Genomic DNA, 22,609 nt, shown 5'->3' on the forward strand with positions numbered 1-22,609 from the left:
TCCTCAATTTATGTATTAAAGAAACAATAATTTTAATACAGATCAATGCAAATCATAAGAGAAACAAAATTGCAATATGAGAACATAATAAAATACATGGCCTAATGGTTTAGTAAGAGGCCTTAGGCCCTTTACACTTGGCTAGACCAAGTTCTAAGCCCCACATGAGTCTACTATTTTTTTAATTATTGATGGGCTACTGAAATGGGTTGCTGTATTGGGCTGACCCAATTGGGTCAACCCACCTAATTAGGTCAGGTCTCTGTATGGGGCTGGCCCAAAACCGGGTCAACCCACTTAAATGGTTTTTTTTTTTTTTTAAAAAAAAAAATACTAGATAGAGCCAACGGGTTTAAAAGTTTAAAACCCTACTCAATGCCCAACCCGACCCGTATTTGTCTTGATAGGTTAAAAAACCCTAAAAGCTGAAAAGAAAACCCTAGCCACCACCCCTTTATGCGTTGCGGCCACCCATCCCCATGCGTTGCCGCCCCTTATGCGGTGGCCTTGAGGCCGCCGCTTGACGACCAACGGTGACCCGTGTAGGTCGCTGTTTACCGGAGAAGCAGCGGCCCGAAAAGGCCGCTGCTTGAGAACTGACGGCGACCCTTCTGGTTGCCGTTTCCCCAGGAACTAGGCGCCCCATAAGGGCCACCAGTTCCGGTCACGGTCCACGTGGAACGAAGTCGTCCACGTGTGGCGACGCCTACTATATACGGTGGAAACCCGCTTAGCTTTATGCGGATTTTTGCCAGCGAATGGCCGGAGTTGAAGATGGGTTTCATGGCTGATTTTCCCACATGCCGATCATGCTAGCGACTATATGGGTTTCACGGGTTTTTCTATGCTTTACAATTATTTCAAATCCATTAGGCAATTCACAGTGGGTTTCACAAGGGTAAAACAGTAAATATGAATAGAAAATACCCATATCTAGGTTTTCATGCTTTTCAAGTATGTGAACAATAAAAAAAAATTAACTTAACTATGTTCACAAAAATCTACTCGATTCAATGTAAATTAAGAATCAACAAAATAGCATAAAAGGTTGCTTTGATACCACATGTTAGAACATATAAACATGTTATGCTCAAACTAACATGCACAGTGGAAATAAATAAAACAGGTTCTAGGCTTAACTCTAGCCATCTTTGCTCAAGCGCTTCCACGAAGATCTGAAGAAAACAAAAAAATACTATTTGAGAGATCTTCTAACATATGCTTATGACTGTATTGTCATACTGATGGTGTACACATGTTATTAATTTATAGGCTAGGTCAAAGACTTTTAAATATGGTAAATACCGTATTGTTCCTCCCATCAAGGAAACAATATTATTAATTGATTTTAAATCAATTAAATAATTTCATTACGGTAATATAAATTAATAGAAATTACCATAACCATAATACCGTATATTATATTAAAATAAATATAATAAACACCGTATATGTGGCATATAGGCCATATATGAAGATAATATCTTATATTATCCTCAACCCACACAGTATTGGTATTCCTATTTTAGAATCTCATTTGTTTCAAATTTTTGCTGCAATTGCATGTTATCAAATTTGTTTTACTAGAAATAAAGCTCATCATTAGAATCTGGTTCCAAATGCTCTTGTTATCCCAGTAACTATTAATAGGTACACCACTCTACTTGGGCTTTCAAGCTGGTTAAATATCTTGCTGTTTGGAAGAAGCCTTCTACCCCTTATTTCAAGATCAACTATGACATAGTTATTCGGGACTCCTTTTCTGCTCAATCTGCAGTCTACAGGGACTCCAATGGCTCAATTATCCAGTACTCTTCTCTTATCAGCTCTTCTTGTTCTGCAGTTTGTGGGGAAGCTGCTTTATTACCTATTCGTCTGGCTCTATCTTTGAAGTCATCTTCTTTTATCTTAGAATGAGATTCTCTCACTATTACCTTAGCTCTCCAACAACCAACTACCACTTAGGATTGGCGTATTGTATCCACCATCTCTCAGATCCATTCCATTATTCCACCCATAACTAGTTGGACTGCTAATCATGTTAACCGAAGTGCAAACTTCAATGTTCACCATGTGGCAAATTAAGGCGCAACTAAACTTTACTCTAACTGCATTCTCATTCTATCCCCTTTTATTGCTTTATCAAAATCCTCTCCTACCTGTTTTGGAAAGACTTCATCTTCTTCATTTTTAGTCCCTTAATTTTTTTTTCTTTTTTATGTACTTAAAAATTAAAAAATTAAAAAAAAAATGCTGAAATATAAATATAAAGAAAAAAAAAAAGTAATGACAACATTTCGCACGTGCTAGTCATGCGTGTGGGATTTTCATCCTCAATTCCACGTACAAAGCTGCTGGCTTTGCACTGTAGCGAGAAATTCATCGAGACGCATATGGCCTCCGAATCTCTCCGCAATTCGTCGATTCATCGTTACCAATTCGTTCCGACAGCCCGATCTCTCCGTTTCGTTTCGGCAGCTTCTCCCTCGCTTCGAAACAGGTGTGTACCCCCCAACCATCGCGCTCTCTTTCTCAAACCCTAGATTCTTATAACTTTTTTATTTTATTTTATTTTATTTTTCATGTAATTTTTTGATTTCACATATTCAATTTTGCGTAAATGTAAGTTTTTTTCAGTAATTTAATTTTTTGATTTAGTTGATAATTTGGTCAAAAGCTATATATTGACGGAGGTAGTGAAATGATATTAGTATTCAATAGTTAGTGATCCCTAATTCAGTTTTTTTATTTCCAATTACTTGTTATTTTTACTGTACATTCAGAAGTTTGATAAAGCTGTATTTTTTTTAATAGTCTTGTGGAATTTTTGATTTTTGTAAGAAAAACCCTTGGGATTTTGATGGGCTGGAAATCACATATTTGGTGCGAGCAGGATGTGAATTTGTTGATTTCCAGTCAATTTGAGTGATTTTTGGGAATTTTATCTCGATTTTTTTGAGTTTGTTTTTTGGGGGGACTTTTTTTTTTTCCCTAGTGGGGGGGGGGGGGGGGTTTTGCTTCATAAAATGTTTGATGAATCTGTGTCCTTTCTTGAGCTTCTTAATTGTTTTCCCTTCCACCCCTTTGTTCCATCCATTGAGAAGGAGGGTCAATAGCCTCATTCACTTGGTAGCTTAATCTCTGTGTCTAATTTGTTCTCACTGGGATAATGTTGAAACACTTCCCTTGGGCTTGGAATCAAGTTAGTGAAAATGGTCCAGATCAACCTGTATTTTGTAGTGGTAGTTAGGTGGTTTCCTTTCTAATCAATATCTGTATTCGAACTCGAAGTTCTAAATTGAGAACCTTTCTCCTTTCTCACTAGTTTGCTTAAGCAGTGCTCTATCTTTAAAGACTTAAAGTCAGCAGTACTCAGTTTTTCCTATGTCTTGATCTTGCTCATGCTGTTGACCAGGCCATTGACAGTTTGGAGCCATGGGTGACGCGATTGATTTAAGTGGGGATGGAGGTGTCATCAAGACAATTGTAAGGCAAGCCAAAGCTGATGCCATTGCTCCAACAGATGACCTTCCTCTTGTTGATGGTATGCACTTGTTGCTAACATTTACTCTTTGGCATAGTGATGAAACTCTCCAAATTACTAAAGGATAAAAGAGTTCATCAGCTCATTAAATCTATAATCATCAAAATATACTTGTTTGTGTTGAGCAGTTCATTATGAAGGTGTTCTTGCTGAAAATGGTGAAGTTTTCGATACTACACGTGAAGATAATACTGTGTTCTCTTTTGAGCTTGGAAAGGGTGCTGTAATTAAGGCTTGGGACATTGCGTTGAAAACAATGAAGGTTGAAATATGCGTCTCTCAATGGAATTCTTTCAAGCATTTCGGTCAAAGTTTTTATTTCATGCTCTGTATTTGATTTTACCAGGTTGGGGAAGTTGCAAAAATCACTTGCATGCCAGAATACGCCTATGGCAGTGCAGGTTCTCCACCAGATATCCCGCCAAAGTAATGTCGTTGCACTTTTTATCTTATAAAGTTGTTTAGAAACACAATTAAAGAGCCGTTACTATATGAAAATAGATGTATAGAATTTTTCATGAACACCACAGCGGTGTATCTAGCAAGCATGAGGGTAGTCCTACTAGTGGATGGGAATGGGACATGGGTCTTCAGCAGGACCTATTTCACTCAAACTAGGAACAGTATATATTTGGCTACTCCCACAGGGGGCGTGAGTTGAAAGAGAAAATTGAAGATATTTAAGTATACAAAAAAAACTGACCTGCTTGGGGACCTTGAACAAATTATTACCATCACCAAACAGATTTGTTGATTTACTGGTAGAATTTACAGAAGACCAAAGATTGAAAAATGAATCTGGATGGTTAGGGTTATACAATGGTCAATCCTCATATAGCATAATAGCAGTTTCTGGTATCCAATTCTTCATAAAAGTGTTGCATTTGCCTGGTTAATTGCCTTTGACAATTGTTAGTTCATTGCAAATAGATCACTTGTCTCTTATTTCTTCAAAATTAATGCAAGGGCCATTATTTGTATCTTCATGCAGCGCGACCCTTGTCTTTGAGGTAGAATTAGTGGCTTGTAGGCCACGGAAGGGCTCAAGTTTGGGCAGCGTTTCAGAGGAGAGGGCTAGGCTAGAGTAAGTTAGATCTTTACTATTTCCATGTATTATTCTCTTGCAATATTAGCCCAAGTCATTTTGTTATCATATTTTCCCCTTGAGATCTATCTATTTTGAGAAATATTTGATGATTTATGTTGCATGTGAAACCTCAAATCAGAGAGCTGAAAAGGCAGAGGGAGCTAGCTGCCGCAGTCAAAGAAGAAGAGAAGAAGAAGAGAGAAGATGCTAAAGCTGCTGCTGCTGCCCGTATTCAAGCCAAGTTAGAATCCAAGAAAGGTCAAGGAAAGGGAAAGGGGAAAGGAAAATAGCGGCATTTCACATATTTCATTTACAAACAAATATATATATATGTGATAACTGAATACAGATGTTAAACTCGTTTCATTCCGTTTGAGTTAAAAGGTGTTCAGACCGTAATATTGGATTTCGGAAATCCTGTTGGGTGTGTATGAATGAACCATTCACAGGCATTATTTGAACTGGAGGGATCCAGTTAGTTATGTTCTAGGAGTAAAGTTAGTTATCCATAAAAAAAGGTGAAAAGACAACTTTGTCCCTAAAATAAAAACTCGAACAGAGACATGGAGAGAAAGCTAGTTGTCTGATTATTGGCTACAGTTTTAGTTGGCTGCATGCAGTGGCAGGTAGCATCCATGATGCCTCTACATGAAAGCATCTCCAAGTCCGAACAACTTTTATCCGTCGATAATGATTTGCTCTACTTTTTTGCATATTGTTAGAATTTATTATTAATAATATCAAATTTAATCCCCCACGAGAAAAAACATATTGAATAATTGTTGATTGTGCATATCCCCACCATTCATCACTATATATTTATTTATGATCGAAAACAAAGCTGGCCATGATCAAAACAAAAAGGTAATCGAGGAAGTTTCAGGCTTCTCAAAAATCAAGTGGTTGGATGGAATAAGTTGTGCGCACTGTCCAGGGGAAAAAAAAAATAGCTGCCTGAATTCACAATGGTCAGGTAATACAATGGGATCTTCCAGGAATACAATTACAACATGTTATGTGACTACCTATGTCAGATAATTACATCAATGCTGGCCATAACTTACAACATGGATCTTCCACTTTGATCGATCCATTTGCAAATTCATACAGGTGAATATAAACAATAGCATCATGCATCCATGTCCAGGACCGTGCTAATAATCAAACCATGTACGAAGCATCCACACCAACTTGTCCATTTTCCTGCCACCCAGTTCCTGCTCTGTATTTACAAACAGGGCACGTTCCCTGTTGTCGCAGCCAGGGGTCGATGCAGTTAGCATGGAACTGCAAGATGATAAAATACTTTAGTTAGAACTGAAATTAGGGCATTAAAAATAACCAACTAAGGTAATACTTAATCGAATATCAGGCCAATAAAAACTAGGAAAATGTATAAAGACCACTAGACTTCCATAAATCAGATCCATATCCAGACGAATCTAAGAAATTAATGTAAATAAACAGTAATATGCAGAAAAAAAACTGTTCTCAGTTATGAAACTCAGTTCTTCGCTAGGTATCTGATGAAACAAACTCAAAGAATGGAGCTTTTAGACCACATTTATGGAAAGATCATTTCACAGACCTTATGCCATAGATGAGGGGTATATAAATTATCAGTGTGAAAGGACAATGTGGTATGACAGTCAAAGTAACAGAAAATATGAGATGCAAAAGAGGTGTACACCCACTCTTAACTCGAGAGAGATGAGGATTTTGTTAAGAGAGAGATGTCTTAACAAATTCCCACTTTTCACTAAAAAAGAAAAATTTAAAAATTTAAAGATCTGCTAAGAAACTACAGTTAGAGCAAGAAAACGAGGAACCTGATGCAAGCATGGCAAGCTACGGATGAGTTCTCCCACATTAACTTGCTCCAAGCAAACACTGCAAGTCAGTTCATCTTCTGGGCCCTTTGTGCTCCCAACGGAATTGGCATTGTCTTGCTTCTGCTAGATAAAAAAGTAAAACTGATGTCACCCTCTAGAATGTAAAAAAAAAGGGGGGGGGGGGGGGGGGGGGGGGGGGGGGGGGTGGTCTGCAAGATTCATCGACAGGAAAAAGATGTAGTATGTTTAAATAATATTTAAAATATAAACAAGCAAAGAGCCTGAATGTTACATTTTACAGTTTATATTGATATATTGATTTCCAACATCAATCAGACTCCAACATGAACAACTTAACAATGCTTGCAATTTTCCTTATATTATGTTAAAATTATATGGACCATCCCCATTTGATCTCCACAGTTACATATGTAAAATACAATTCAAAAGTGTAAACATCTTCTCTATGGACTTGGGGGACCTTTAGGGGAAAAATGCTAAACCAGACACAATTTTCTCCAAAACTTTCTGAATATTTCAGGCTACAAACAGTCCCATTGACCTGTCACAGTACACCATATGTATGCCCAAAAAGATGCTTTGAACTCATTACATATACCACACCACACAAAAGAGAAGGGATAAAAAGGGGAAAAAAAAAAGTGCACGTGCATATATGTAGCACAAAATTTTTGGCTCACTCAGAGCATTTTTTTTAATAGACGCCACAAGTCTGCAAGCAAGCAAGAGAAAGAGAAGATGAGGGGGGGGGGGGGGGGGGCGGTGGAGAGGAAACAAAGGACCAAAATACAGCTTCTACCTCAGCAGATGCAGAAGATGAGGCCTGTTGCATCAATGGGCCACCACTGTAAGCAAAACAAATTTCTCATCAAATTATTAACATATCTTAAACATAAAGGTTTTGTTGAAAATAAATGGATCACAAGCCCAGATATTAAACAACTACAATCAATATATTCATCCAATGCCCAACTCCAAATATCAGATTCAGGAAGGAGAAATACTTTTGAGGGCCAGCAATCTTGTACTTGTGCACAGGAAGGGCATTTATCTCTTCCTCACTCATAGAAGGAACTGAGGGAACATTATCAGCATCCAGTGCTCTCAAAGTTTCATAATCTGAAATTAAAATACCAAAATTAGTCAAAATAATATTAATAGCTAAGAATGTAAGGAAAAGGAATAAAGAACTAAATGGGTTGTTATAGCTTTGGTTGTAAAGTTATAATAATATATATATATATATATATATATTGAATTTAAAGCTTTAGAACAGACAGACCATAATATCAAGTTTAGAATTGAATCATAACTACTGCACCTAGATCATCAAACTCCCTATCAAGGAGTGCAAGCTGAAGTCTGAGGCCCTGTAAACGTCCTCTTGTTGCAAGTGCTATGGATGGGGGCATATGCACCCGCAATTCAGTATGACCAAGAAGACCACTGGCTGCCGCAGCATGAGCTTGGGCCTGAGCTTGAAGTTGCTGACAAGTTGCATACATCCTTAGCGTTGTAGCCATCAAGAAGACACCAAGAACTAGCCAGAGCTGCTCACAAAAGGACCAATTAAATCACTTATTTTCATCCTTGTTTACTGTAAAGACAAAGTTCCCCTTGTACAAAATCAGCAAAAGAATTACTTATCAAAAATCAGTAAAAGAACATACCAGAAAATTAGGCGACATCTGGTGTGAGTTTAGTATCATGAATAGCAAGAGAACTGACACATTAACAAGTAATACGTTGATGAGAAAATTCATTTTTAGGAATACTGTATCAATTAACAAAATGAATACTAGATACAAAAATAAACATAATTAATTGTAAGTACCTGTGACAAGAAAAGCAAGCGAGTTTGAATTAACAGGACGTGCTGCATGAACACGCTGACAGAGAGCAGAATCAATATCAAAACCTATTGATTGAAAATTGAGAATGGAAACTAAACAAATATGAGACAAACATCCAGGGTTCACCAGATAAACTCAGTCCAATGGGCAAATTACAAGAGACATACCATTGCACGCCGCTCAGGTATAAACCCTGGAAATCCACCTTCTATATCTGCTCTCGTTCCTCGAAAAACAAAACTCATGGCTGTAGAAGTTTATAAGAGCTTCCCCAGAGTACAAAAGTTTGTGTTTTGCAGCCCCCCTCCCCCCTGGAATATATAAAGCACCTAATAAAATAGTCTTCTTATATGCAAAATCCAAAACCACAAATCAATGCCATATAAGATAGATGATGCATGCCAGTATAGATAATTTAAACAATTGTTTAAACAAGAAGCCTTCAAACATCTACGGAAGAAAATTCCACAGCATATATAAAATCCCAACAAGGTGCTGTCCATCTTAGTCGTCTAATCGCAACTGTCATAACCAATAAAATGCTTTCATGTTATCCTTCAAAAGCTCAAAAACTCCAAATACAAAAGAAAAAGGATGATGTTTCACAATGACTCTTGATGATTTCTTAAAGATAATTTTACAAAATAAATCTCAGAAGCTTTTATCTGTCTAATTCAGTTTTACAAAACAAAAATAACTTAATTCCTGCCGTTCCTTTACATCATAAGCCATCAGGCCTTCTGCACCACCACAATTAATGTCTTACTTTAGAACCATATCACATTTCTTTCATTTAAGGAAAATTCCAATTCTCATAGGCCTTTGCCATGTCAAGTTGAACGACGTCGGTATCGGAAACCCTACCCAATTCCGATGATTTCCTTCCATACTCCAAGCTGCAGCTGGTTTGGGACTCTGCGGACCTCAGCCTCAACCAAGCTACAGCTAGAGCACTCCACGCGTGCAGTCATAGAAACTTTATGTCATAAAGCATAAAGTGCTCAAGTTTTTAACATGTAAGAACAATTCACATCATCAAGCTTTTAACATGAAATGCCTAATTGACCCCATTGCCATACAGCAACAACAAATCATCACACAAATGGGCCATTCTGAAATACGGGAGTCATTTACACAACGGACAGTACCGAATCTAACATTATTCCTATGATGGGTGCATTTGAAACACAAAATTTGGGGGACGCATGTTCATGTTTAGCAAAATAAGCAATGCCTGAGTCACATGGGATACATACAGATAAAAAATTCTACAGCATTAAAAATTTAAGGAAAAAAAAAAAGAACCTATTAGTCCTACAAATTCATTTACACTCTCTAATACAACAAGCAGAGCAAACCAAAAACAAAACCCAACAACAGTAACAAAATTCGAGATCAACCAAAAACCCTAACTCCGAAAACCAAAATCACATTCCACGCATTACCCACTAAACAAAATTCAGCAATCAACCCCATAACACACAACATATACAAAAATCATATAAAGCTTAGTGATCTTTCATCAGGAGAAACGAAAGCGATTGGAAAGGCGAAGAGGGATTGAGAAAAGAGAAATTGTGACTCACGGGATCAGATCGAATCAGCAGAAACTATCTTAATTCAGAAACAGCGTTTCGATCTCCGTCGAAGAACTCGGGACTGAGACGGAGAGGAGAGAGGCCACCGAGTCCTGACTCGGACGCGTTCGTGTGCCTAAAGCCCAACGCCTTTCCTTTCCTCGTAAAGCTTTTGATTACTAACTTACTACTTGAATAAATAGCGTCGGACGACGTCGTATTAATATCCACATGTGCTGCACCGAATCAAAATTTATAAGGAGTGAAAAAGAAAAAAATTGCCATAATTTTTTTTTCAATAAGCAAAGATGTATTTATAAATTCGGAAAAAAAAAGTAAAATTATTTAAAAAGCAAATTAAAAAAATTAAAGAAAAAATGAAAAAGAGAATTTTTTTTTTTTTTTTTTTTTAAAAAAAAGGATCAAACGAACAAAAAAAAAAAAACCAGTTTTTTTAATTTTTTTTAAATAATTTTATGAAGTGTATTTTTATCATTATGGGGATATTGACATTTTTTTAGGTAGTTTAGAGTGTGACATTGACACAATTAGTAGTTTGAGAGAGACATTGACAATAAGATAATAGTTTGAATTGGTTATGTGTACTTTTTCAATTAATTTTTGTGCAAAAATTGATAAAAAATTTTAAAAAATATTAATAACAAAATATTCTATAAATTATAGGACATAATCTTTAGTCTCCAATAATCATATCCTAATTAGGCAGTATCTAATTGTATAAAAGCCTATGGATAACGATGAAAGAAAAGACGATATTTACCATTTTTGTATTTAGGTGGTATTCTTTTGGATAAACTATGATGGTATGATGACCCATTAAGCTGGATGAAAATATGAAATTACATCCTTTTTCACATGTAATAATAAATTTTTATAGGTTAAACATCCCTTATATAACAAATAATCGAATGAAAATGAAAATTTCAGATACTTTTTTTTTTAATCAAAAAATTAATATTTATTATTTTCCTTTACAAATTTAAGTAAAATTTATCGATTCATATCGGTAATTATAATTGCACTGCGGTGAGAAAGTTGTGGCATGGAGAGCTAACAATTCAGCTAGATCTAGCGGCCACCGTCCAGGACGGTGGCTGCCACCACCGTGGAGAAACATTGTTTTATTTTTTCTACTTTTTTTTTCCTTTTATTTTGATAAAATATTTAATAATTTTTAGTTTTTCAAAAACACTTATAAAAAGTCTTACCAAACCAATTTCATATGAATATAGTCTGATAGAGTCAAGTTCAAACAAGCTCTAATATTCTATGTTTTCCTCATATTAATTTTAAGCTTTTTAAAAAGCTTAAAATTCTTTCACCTAATATAACATAAATTTATTATATACAAATTAAATAGTGAGGAATTTTGCAGGTTTAAACCCTACAATTTTTGCAGTGGTGGATAGGGTTGTGGTCCTTTGCAATTGATTATCCGAATTACAACTAATTAAGTAAAGATTTCGATGAGATTCACATACTGGTTTAGGGTTGCTCAACTACCTACACGTACAGACGGGTATTTTAGCAATTAAATGTAAAATATTATTTTCATAAATAGCCTATATGCCACATATACAATATTTATTATATTTAATAAATAAATGTCATATACAGTGTTAAGGTTAGATAATTTAAATTTATTAAATTACCGTAATTTTATTCTTCAGAAATTTTTAAAAAATGCTTGAACAACATGATTAGAGATAAGCCTAAATTTTCTGTATTATTTTCTTTGGGTTTTATTGTTTTAGCATAATAATATTGTGCATATCCTACGTGCGATATTATTTATGCTTACATTAAAAACACATTGGACAGAGCAAATTCCATTAAAACCCTCCCTCAATTGGCTGCCGAAATTGAAATTGATTAATTCAGGTCCCATTTTGGTGGGACACATAGTCGATTACATTGGCCGACATTGTGCAGGTAAAAACTGAGATGGAATAGACGTGGACAGGACTGCACGGTCGTTGGGAAGGAAGAAGAAGAAATATAGAGAGTTTGGCAGGACGAGGAGTGGAATCTGTCAGTGCAAGCTAAGCCATATAGAAGCTCCCAAAAGCCATTGAATACGGGAGGGCCCCTACGATCTATGAGAGGCAATGAGGTATATATCCCCTGTCTTTGTTCTTTGTTCATCACTTGCCAGAAAAAACAGTGACCCCTGTGGCTCTGGTGAATAACAGTACACCAATACGCAACTGCATGTACTGTACGTGATTCTGTGAACATGCGAATGGCCATAAATTGAGATTTTGTTCCAAGTGTATATATTCCTTTAGCTTAGAATTTTGTAAAGATGGAAATGCCAAGACAATTCCAACTCCATTTGTGTAAAGTGTAAACGGATTGACATCTCATGCTTAATGGGGTGCAATTCCTCCTCCTCCTCCTATTTTTTGGGAGGGGGCGGAATTTAACCGGTCTAGATCTCGACAAGCAGCCAAATACAAAAAAAAATATATGTTTGTATTTTTTTGGTGCGTGTTTGGCGGCCACCATCAAAAGTGAGTGATTCGGCCACCCCTCTAGTTGAATTTAGAGTGGTCAAACCACCAATTTTGACCAATTATGGAAGTTGTCGAATCAATCTTTTCATGGTCTCTCTCAACTAAGGTATGTATTCCTTTTCTATTGTTTGCTTCGGAATTTTTCAAAAAAACTGAGATCTTTATTAGTATTCCACTAATAAGGTATGCTTCCCATTAAGTTTTGAGATTTTGTGCAAAGAATTAATACTGTTAGAATATATTCTGATATTTATTTATGTTTTATAGCTCATTGTTAATTTAACTTAGAAATAAATATGCCACCTGGCGACCGGCATAGTTTAGGAAATTTTATCTAGGCTCCGTTGGGCAAATCCCTCCCCTCCCTTTTTCTTTATTTTCATTTCTCCCAAAAAAAAAAATATAATCTTTAACTTTTTATATCACATCTACACTTTTTTTTATTACTATTCAAATAAAAAAATCACTATAATACAATTTTTTTTTTTTTTTCACTTTTCCATACAATTATTATTATTATTATTATTATTATTATTATTTTGACATGTTCACACAAGAAGGAGGAGGGAAGATTCGAACTAGTAACCTTCGCTTCATGAAACGTGGTTTCCAGCCGATTGAGTTATCCCTCGATGACACTTTTCTATATAAATTAGTTCAACTTTATATTACATCAATCACATTTTATTATTACTAAAAAAAAAAAAAAAATACTCTTCCAATATAAGAGATAAAGATCCTCTCCCCTTCTTCTGAATCGGAGAGGAACCAATCAGTTATAATTAAGAGTCTTTTCATAATTTTTATATGATTGTAAGATTATAAAAATATTATTAATTATAACTGACCGGTTCTCTCGAATTGAAAATCAACCTCCTGTTGCCGATATGAGGAGAGGGGGTTGTCAATCGGGCCCTCGGGCCCTAAACTAGGTAGGAATGACAAATGCATCAATGAAAGGCTCAGCCGCCAGAAGACTTCAAACCCCAGAAAGTCAGAGAGCCATAATGAAGCTAAGCTTCTGATTAGCTGTAGCGCAAGTAGTTCACCAAACAACTATTTCCAGATCCATCCCATTACATGTCCCAATTACTATAGTTATTTGAGCAGAAAAATGTATAAGAATTTATAAAAAATTTACCTGATTGAGTAAGTAATTAAATAGTCTATTTGTACAGTTAATTAATCCTATTGGGCCTTTTTCATATAATTTACTCAAATTATTAACAATTGCTTTGAATCCCCATCTCACTGGCATCCCCAAAATACCAGGGTACCGGATGGCAGATAGCACCCACAAGCCAACTGCTCCCAAAATATATCCAGAAATTCCCTGGCCTCAACTGCACCGCCAGCCACCAAATCCACAGAGATTCACAGAATCCTCCAATTAAATAATAAAAATATACATTTTTATAATGACAAATTGAGAGCAGGAAAAAGATTACATCTGATGTTCAACCATTTTCCCTCCTAGACCACACACTGCCACAGTGCCACATTAATAATAGGCCACAGGAGGTGGGTCATGGAAAACCCAATTCTTCAAGGGATCAGCTGAAATATGCTTTTCGAATGTCACAAAAATGACATCTTAACTTATAATAGGGATGGCCAAATTATTTGATTATAGACTATTGAAAACTTACTGACCGTCACCGAATTGCTTTCGACCGCTTACCACTTACCGAATAATTTTAAATTCAAAAATTGGAGTAAAAAAAATTTTCAAAATTTAATTTGGTCGATAATCAGTGGAAGTCGGTTTTTCGTCGGTTACCGACCCGACATGACTGGACAAAGTCAAAACGACGTTGTTTTGATTAAGAGCCAAACGACGATGTTTAAGAAAACATATATATATATATATATATATATACTTTTCTCAAAACCCTTAGCCCTAATTCACTTCATACACTTCTTCACACTTCACTCCCTTATGCACATAGTTGTCTCCCAAACCCCAACATAGGATCACTTCATTCCCTCCATGACGCCCAGCAGCGGAGCCACCCAAGGCCCATGCCCATCCGCCCATCCTTCTCTCTCTCACTCTTGTGTTTTGGAGTCCGGTGTTTAGTGAATAAGCGAATAACATAACAATTCAGACAGCTTAACCGAAAAGAAGGTTATGGGATCTATTTGTTCAGAATAAACGAATTTCGCATCTTAAATTGCTTAGGACAAACCGATTGTAAAACCTTTTCTTTTAAGTTGTCGGAATTATTGTGTTACTCAAATTAACAAGATCTCTATATCTGCTCTTCAATCTTGTTCATGTGCGAATTGAAGAAGCGAGTGAGCTATCATATCTCTAAACAATGAGTAATGTTATTCTTTACGCCTATTTTATATTAATTGATATGACGTGACTTAAATAATTATTTTTTGTTTTTTTTGTTTTGTCAAGCTTGTGAAATGAATATTATAAATAAGGGAGAAAGAGTACCATTACTCAGCAAAATCCACTTTATAGATTGCATATGTGCCCCAATGGAAAGTAGGTGAATATATGTGTGTGTATTGAGCCTACAAGTTTTGCCTGAATCTTTCAACTAGGGTCCCAAGCCAAGCCTTTGACTTGCAAGATCACACCTAACCTCAGCTAGTCCAACCCTAGACTTAACCAAATCGAACTCCATCCACAAGTTCTGCTGATGATGATGACCAATCACGAAAGCCTCTATCCCCAAGAAGTCAGAGTTCCCAAATGTGAAACAATACACCGAATCACCACCCCTCACCATGCCCGGTACCCGATACATTAACCTCTCTCCCGATACGACCATTTCGGCCCCCCAAAACATCAAGCTCACTGTAGGCAACTGGGGCAAACTTGGCCGAGTCAAAGGGACTCGGTAGCACAAATCCATAGCTCCTTGAAAAACAAAGTTAGGATCACCCAAGGGACTCAATATTCCCTTCGTTTGTTGCAAGAACTCGTTCTTCAAAGCGGTGTAAACCGGGCCGAGTAGGAACGTGAACTGAGTACCCGAGTCGACCATGGTTTGTCCCGCCCCTGTATGATCCGGTACAAAAACAGATTTCGGGAGCGCCAAAATTTTACCCGAAACTTTAATCCCTTCTAGTTGAACTGTATAGGCCACCCGATCGAAATAGGGTAACGGTTGCGATATTTGAACCAAAGGGGTGTAATTCAAGGGTTGGAGCCAAGAGAAACTCGCTTCGCCGAAAAGCAAAACACCGGACGAGTCACGACCCGATATACAGTAGGAGAATTGCGGGAAACCCATTTGGTTGATGAACGACAACGACCCCCGGTTCAGACCCATCAACCCGGTGGTCTTGGAGTCCTCCTCAGAATTGGAACTGAACCCGGAATCCATGCACCCAAATATCGTACCGTTTCGGGCCGAGTTTCCGAGATGGAAAGTTTCGAACGCGAGGTTGCCTTCAATGGAGGAGGCGTCAGCGTAGGAGATAATCGCGTGGCAGAGCTTATTCGAGTCACAGGAAGCGGGTACGGGTAGGGTCTGGGTCCGGGTTTTGCATACGGGTGAGGAGCATGGGATTGTAGAGTAGGAAGAAGAGAGAAGTGGGTTGAATATGGAGTTGAAGTTTGGATTTTTCTTGCAGTGGAGCCAAGAGAGCTCACTCCCTGTGTCGAGGACCATGGTAACGCTCTGTGGAGGCGAGCCTACGGTGAGTGAGACTGTTAAGGTGACATTATGGCGGAAAGAGAGCTTGTTTGAAGGTTTTGGTAGTGACCCACCATGTGGGAGTGTCTGTGTTTTGAGGGGTAATATCAGTGCCTTCTGTGTTGCAGAGAGAGAGTATTGGGGTGGGTTTATTATGAAGAAAAGGGCGAGCTCAAGAAGAAGGAAAGGTTGAAGAAAGGCCATGGATGAGGAAGAGAAGAGATATTTGAAATGTGAATCCGTTCGTGCGTCTTTTTTGGTTCTGAAAGCTTTGGTGGGAGTGAAATTGCAGAGAGAAGTCTTTGTTGGTGTTTGTTACTTTTGAGGGGCCTGCGTGGGTGAAGGGTACCTCTCTCTTTCTTCTTTAAATACTCCGGTGACATGCATTGGAGTTGTGTACGTCTTGTTTGCTTTTTTTTTTTATTATTATTATTATTTTGGAAAAGGCATTTTATACTTGTTATAATTAATATATTTTGTATTACGGTTAGTGTATTCTTTAGAATACTTTCATTTATGTCTGCAATTTTATTTTCTTTTTTAATTAGTTTAGATCTACTTTAAATGTACTTGTTCATCGCTCAGAGTCTCTCCATATTTTGAGAGTATTGTAATTCAATTCAAATACTTAATACAATTCAGTCAATACGTAGTTTACTCTTTCCGCTTTCACTATTCCTTATTCTTTCTTTTCATATTTTATTATTTTATATATATTTCTGCAATATTTTTTTTTTTTATGTTTTTAAAATATTTTGCGGAAAAAAAAAAGAAACTACTTTTCTATGATTCACCTAATTAAGGTTTTGCAATTACCGACGAGTTGGGTTTCAAAAGGTGTCCTCTGGAAGAAGGTAATAACATACAGGGGACAAAAAGCGGATATTTTCATGGAATCCCGGAAGAAGCAAGCAAGGAAGCCGCCACCAAATTGCACAGCTTGAAGATAAGAAACACGCTTATATTTATATATCTCGAGTCTCGACTCTAGAATACTAATAAATGTTAATTAGATAATTGAGAGTTGTTAAATCAGATTAGTTGGGCATCCGACCCATAATTAATTTAAGATTTGAACTTTCCGCAAACATACACTTCTCGACTCTGTTATGTGGGAGCCGCCGACTCCTCACTCCAGTGTTTCCATCAGTCAATTCCTCACAATTTGTCGTTTCGATCCAGAAATATGATGATCGGGTGTCAAGCATTTACAGTTGGAGACCAGCTCTTCTTTTTTGACTTCAACCTCGGCTTTCCACACTAAAAACATTTGTCCCAACCTCTATCATAGATGTAAGCGATTACGCTCGAGGTTCAATTTGATTGAGTTGGGGATACAAATATTTTACAAACTAGTTTATATGTAATTTTTTACGATTTACTTTCGCATTTAAAAAAGATACGTGTATTTTAAACATGTAAGAAACATATATATTTTTATTAATGTTATTAAAAAAGTATGTAATAAGTCCATGTTATTTAAATAACATGTAATTCTCACATACTAAGCGACACATGTTAATCTTATATGCGAGTTGTAAAAAATTTATGTCCGTGAGTTGGCTAGGCAAATCTTTTTGGGCTGACGTTCTTAACAAAACTAGGACTTTAATTTGAGGGAAGCGGACTACAATAAAATTTTTCTAGGTGCCAAATTTAAAGGTGAACATTGTTGCTTAACAATTAAAGGTGAATATTTTTTGGGTTTTTTTTAACTAGTCCATATCTAGTCTTTACACTTTGGCCGTGCCACCTTGTGAGAGTTGTAAAATCATTGTAAGTCTAACATTTTTTTTTTTTTTTTTTTTTTTTTTTTAACATGTCCACATAAAAAAGAGAATGGAGAATTCGAACTAGTGACCTCTGCTTCATGAGGCGTGGTCCCCAGCCGATTGAACTACCTCTTGGGGACCTAACATTTCTCTTTTTAAATTGCTTATTTCATAACAAAATATTATATATATTGATGACCTAAAAAGAGTTAACTAGGAGCTGAAATGAGCTTAAATTTTAAACAATACACAAAAGTCCGGCCTGAGTTTTTAAACAATACCACAAAGGCCAAAAAGATGGGTTTCAATCAACAATTGGTCCAACCAGACCAAACAATGAGCCAACAAATAGCCTAAATGTGGACAACTTGGCCTCTTTTAATTTTTCTTTTCTTATATATTCTTTTTTTTTTAAAAAAAAAGAAAAGAGAAGAGTTTACAATACAAAATACTCTATTTATAGAGTTTATAAATGAAATATAATCCTAATCAAATCCATTAATTTAGAATAATTAAATATTATAAACTCCTTAAATTTAAAGTAATCTCATCTTTATTAAAAACAATACAATTCTCTTCAAATATCTAATTTCAAAATAATCTAAATATACTCTAACAAATAATGAATAGTGGCAGTTAATATTGGTAAGGCATATAATTTCCTAATATGGTCATTGCGTCTAAATCCTTCAAACTGCATAGCAACATCAAAATATTAGTAAAATTTCATACTGTAATTGCCAAGAAAAAAACAAAGTAATAATAAAGCCTTTTAAAGGTTTAATGAAATTGCCCAATCGTGTAAATCTTCATTATCTATCTCAATCCCAATATTGATGACGCCATTGGCTTTTTTCCCCCAATTATTAAGCACGTTTCCGCTTTGACGGCAGTGGAAGCAACATTTGGATGCCTTTCGTCGCACCAACGTAGCGGATGTCAAGCTTTCATGTCCAGCCACGTGTCTCTTCGTCATCCATCAAACAGTCCTTGCCTATTGTCCACTTGATAAGGACCGTCCAAATGGTACATGCCTAATTGCCTATAGAATAATGATTCAATGCCACCTAAATATACAACTTTTCACCACCTTGCTTATGTGACAAAGTGGTCCCCTACTACTTCTTGAATTTTTTTATTTTTTAAAAATAAATTAAAGTGGGGGACCACCTTGCCACATAGACAAGGTGGTAGAAAGTTGTATATTTAGGTGGTAGTGAATCATTACTCTTGCCTATATATATAACACTTCCTCTTCTCTAAAATGTTTTTTTGAACAGAACTGAAACTTTCATTAATACCAAGCTCGAAGGCAAATACAATAGGCCGAATGCAAACATTCAATCCAAAAGCTACAAACACGCCTGTAGGCCCAAGGTAGTGAATAGAGATATAAAATCTCTAACCACTAAATTAGGAACAATTCCTAACTTAAAACAGCTACCTAAACAACAAATTAAAATTACAAGAACATACAATTGGGTCATCTCTATACACTGAAGCACAAACTAATTAAAATGAGAGAGTCTGATCTAGCTTACAAGCCACCTAAAATACCCAAGTAATTTACAGCCCATTACAAAAGTAAACTGTGAATAGACAAGAATATATATAATGATAAAAAGCACAGATCACAGAAGCCCAAAAACTACCGGAGGAAGAAAACCGTTTGGTCACCGGCGCGTGTAGCACACGCGCCACCGCCAAACCTCCCCTGTTGCCGTCGGACACCCCACCAACATGAAACCCCCAAAACTTAGCCAGAAAAGTGGAGCGTGGCTCTCACACGCGCAAGTCACCCTCGGCACGTGAAGACCACGCTCCGGGCGTGGAGGCTCGACACCGCCGGTAGTTAAGGTGATAGCTTCTTTAAAATGTTTGAACATTTGTATATGCTGACAAAAAAGTAGGAATACCAACCAAAATACATGTTTTTGAGTTGTCTTGCAATCATAAATGTTTTTTTATTTATTTATTTATTTTTTTTTTAAAAAAAAAAGTTATGATGTGACATAAGAATTAAAGTTTTTTTTTTTTTTTTAATGTTTTGTGTTTAAAATTATTTTTTAATGTTTTTAAAAAGCTTTTCCAATGTCAACCATTACCAATTTTGATATGATATAAATATAAAAGTTGTTTTCATGTTTTTAAGATTGTTATGAATTTTGAGTTATTTATTAATACTTTATCTTGAAAAGAAAAAAACAAAAGGAAAAAACACATACTAACAAATACAACTTATTAGTATTTGTTATTGTAAAAACTTAAGCTTATAAAAAGTTATAAAATTAATAATTTAATTAATAAATTTGTAGTGCTGAACTCAAAATCTCCCTCAATAAGGAGATGAATTACTGGAGAGAGCATTCAAAGTTTTGATACCATATTAAATAATTATTTATTCTAATATACAATAAAAATATGTTAGATTGGGGGAGAATTTGTTAGAAAGGCAATGATTTGTTGTGTTAAATAAGAAATGGAAAAAGGGGAAGTCAAATAGAAGAAGAAAACAAAGGAAAAAGGGTGTGCTTTCACCATCAAAATTTGATTGGAGGCAATCCATTTGGGTGTTTAAATTAATACAATTTTGTGTATTTGTGAAGTTTGTTAGGGTGGGGGAGGCATCTCGATGTTGGCGTTTTGCCAACTTCCTCATAACATCTCCAAAGGGGTTCTGCAACTCAATCATTCCTGCCATAATAGATAGCCCCAACACCTCAACTTTATCCATAGCTCAGCCTTTCGAATTTCATGAAAAATATAGTCCATTATTTTATTTTATTTTCCTTTTCCTTTTCCTTTTTAGCACTGTTTTTTTGTTTGTTTCCGCGGTTGTTTGAGTTGTCCACCAATTTTTTGTTTTTTAATTATTGTAATTTCCTTTTCCTATTCTCTATATTTGAATAGAAAAAAAAAAACTACAATTAAGTTAAAAATTCCCTTCTGGCAATGAAAAAGGGCCCCATATAGTGACTTTTCGCTTGTTAATGCTTCTAAGACCCTTTTTTTTTTTTTTTTCTTTTTTGAAATGACTATTAAAGTAATTTTGAACATATTATTGTGTTTTGAAAAGCGTTAACAAACAAAGCCTTTGAATTTAAGTACGATGAATGAGGGGCTAACGGCTAACCCCACTAAAAAGGATGAGCTTCTTTCTTTCTTTTTATCTTTCTTTTCTCTCTTATTTTATTTTTATTTTTATTTTTTTTATCAATTCATGCAAGATGAGAATATTCAATATAATCAAATTCAAGCTTGGATTCTTATTTCTGAGTTTGAGCCATGTTAGATCGTGGCTAGGGTTCCGGCGAGCCGAGTTTGAACAAAGTATGAAAACTAGGCTTGAATTCAATCACACCCACAAGGCTACAATGCAAACGAGCTAAGTCCGAATAGCTAATACATAGCTCAGCTCAGCTCGAAACATAACTACATTGAGGCTTTAAGAGTTGCTTGCCTCATCGTGTTTCTCATTTTTTTGTTTAAAAGAAAAAAAAAAAAAAAAAAAAAAAGCTCTATACCCATTCAAAATCAAATTTGTAACCCCTAAAAAAGATTATTATTATTATTATTTTCAATTTTGCTCCCCACCTAAAATTATATTTCCACCCCAGGCTTAATGCATTACACATCTAACCAATCCTGGCAAGAAGCATTTCCCATCAAGGATTTATCCAAACCTGCTATCCTCCAATGACCAATGATATCAGCATTAGCTCTGTTTTAAGGCATAGGTTGGAAACCAATGATGAATTTTTTTTTAAAAAAAATTATATACTTTTGTGACATGTTTATGACCCGTCAACTCGTTTATGACCCATTTAGGACATGTTTACGACAAGTTTATGACACTTTTTTTACTAGATTAACTAAATGGGTTGGCGTTTTGCCAAGCCTACAGTGTAGTGCACTAAACCCCCCTTCTTTCTTTTTTTTTTTCCTTCTCGAAGATGAGATAGTATCATATTAAATACAAACAAGAAAATAGAAACAAATACAAAAACAAACGCCCTGGAAAAAAAAAAAAAAAAGAGAAAGGAAGCCTCAAAATACAATTAAGGTGGATCTTTGCCGCTATCAAAGGGAATATCTAACAAGGGATACAAATCAATAAAGAAGTTGCCAATCGAGCTGGTGGTAACAGCCTAGTGTATAATGTTGTGAGCACGTTGATTCGTGCTCCTGTCAATCTTTGTAACAGTTCTGTTAAAAGAGTTGAGGAGACCAAGTACATAAAAAATAATGATGATAATTTGGTGGTCATATGTAGTTTTTGTATGCGAAGGAATGACGGAAAGTGAATCTCCCTCAACAAAGAGGTGCTGATAATGTAATATTTAGGCTGCTTTTACAGCAAAGAAGGCAGGGCCTCTCCTTCATTAGGGTCACAAGAGGAACTTGTTAGGCTGTTCACATCAGGTATAACTTATGGACAAGTGCTACTATCGAAAAAAAGTTTTCATTTTTCAAGGGACATAAATTTCTTTGGGTGGGAGGAATTTTCTTCAAACCCATCTATAAACAAGTCTCCTATATTTGAATGGATTAATTTTGGAAGCGCCTTGGGCTTTTTTCTTCTGAAGCATCCACCTTTGGAAGTTACTAGTACCCTTTGTAAAGGCCAGCCCACCTTAAATAATTCAGAAGCAGCGGCTTCAGTCATCATCCGGTAAAAGTGATTCCTAAACAGGATGCCGAGGCATGGCAGTTTGTTGGACAGCCCA

At 36.0% G+C, this 22,609-nt stretch overlaps 3 protein-coding genes across 6 annotated transcripts; 1 reads left to right on the forward strand and 2 right to left on the reverse strand.

The window, feature by feature from the left end:
- Positions 1 to 2,341: 2,341 nt before the first annotated feature.
- LOC133863846 (peptidyl-prolyl cis-trans isomerase FKBP20-1) lies at positions 2,342 to 5,030 on the forward strand. Its single transcript, XM_062299965.1, has 6 exons — positions 2,342 to 2,500; positions 3,416 to 3,544; positions 3,673 to 3,806; positions 3,891 to 3,970; positions 4,536 to 4,628; positions 4,771 to 5,030. Exons 2-6 carry the CDS (start codon positions 3,436 to 3,438, stop codon positions 4,919 to 4,921), a joined length of 567 nt encoding a protein of 188 aa, XP_062155949.1. The 5' UTR covers positions 2,342 to 2,500; positions 3,416 to 3,435; the 3' UTR covers positions 4,922 to 5,030.
- A 466-nt stretch (positions 5,031 to 5,496) lies between these two features.
- On the reverse strand, positions 5,497 to 10,091 carry LOC133864925 (E3 ubiquitin-protein ligase SDIR1). Of its 4 annotated transcripts, none has more exons than XM_062301366.1 (9): positions 9,924 to 10,091; positions 8,505 to 8,648; positions 8,319 to 8,373; positions 8,155 to 8,207; positions 7,806 to 8,034; positions 7,489 to 7,603; positions 7,284 to 7,329; positions 6,461 to 6,586; positions 5,497 to 5,918 (listed from the first exon to the last, which is right to left on the reverse strand). In XM_062301366.1, the coding sequence occupies exons 2-9, from the start codon at positions 8,580 to 8,582 to the stop codon at positions 5,793 to 5,795; spliced, it is 828 nt and encodes a 275-aa protein (XP_062157350.1). In that variant the 5' UTR covers positions 8,583 to 8,648; positions 9,924 to 10,091; the 3' UTR covers positions 5,497 to 5,792. The 4 variants fall into 4 exon arrangements, with proteins under 4 accessions (XP_062157350.1, XP_062157353.1, XP_062157351.1 ...); XM_062301369.1 differs by having other exon boundaries at positions 8,505 to 8,666; XM_062301367.1 differs by having other exon boundaries at positions 8,505 to 8,679.
- A 4,811-nt stretch (positions 10,092 to 14,902) lies between these two features.
- Positions 14,903 to 16,460, reverse strand: LOC133864150 (aspartic proteinase PCS1). Its single transcript, XM_062300398.1, has one exon. The coding sequence runs from the start codon at positions 16,312 to 16,314 to the stop codon at positions 15,007 to 15,009; it is 1,308 nt and encodes a 435-aa protein (XP_062156382.1). The 5' UTR covers positions 16,315 to 16,460; the 3' UTR covers positions 14,903 to 15,006.
- Positions 16,461 to 22,609: the final 6,149 nt, after the last annotated feature.

The sequence above is a fragment of the Alnus glutinosa genome, chromosome 3 (assembly GCF_958979055.1).
Source record: "Alnus glutinosa chromosome 3, dhAlnGlut1.1, whole genome shotgun sequence".
In the NCBI taxonomy this organism is placed as follows: domain Eukaryota; kingdom Viridiplantae; phylum Streptophyta; class Magnoliopsida; order Fagales; family Betulaceae; genus Alnus; species Alnus glutinosa.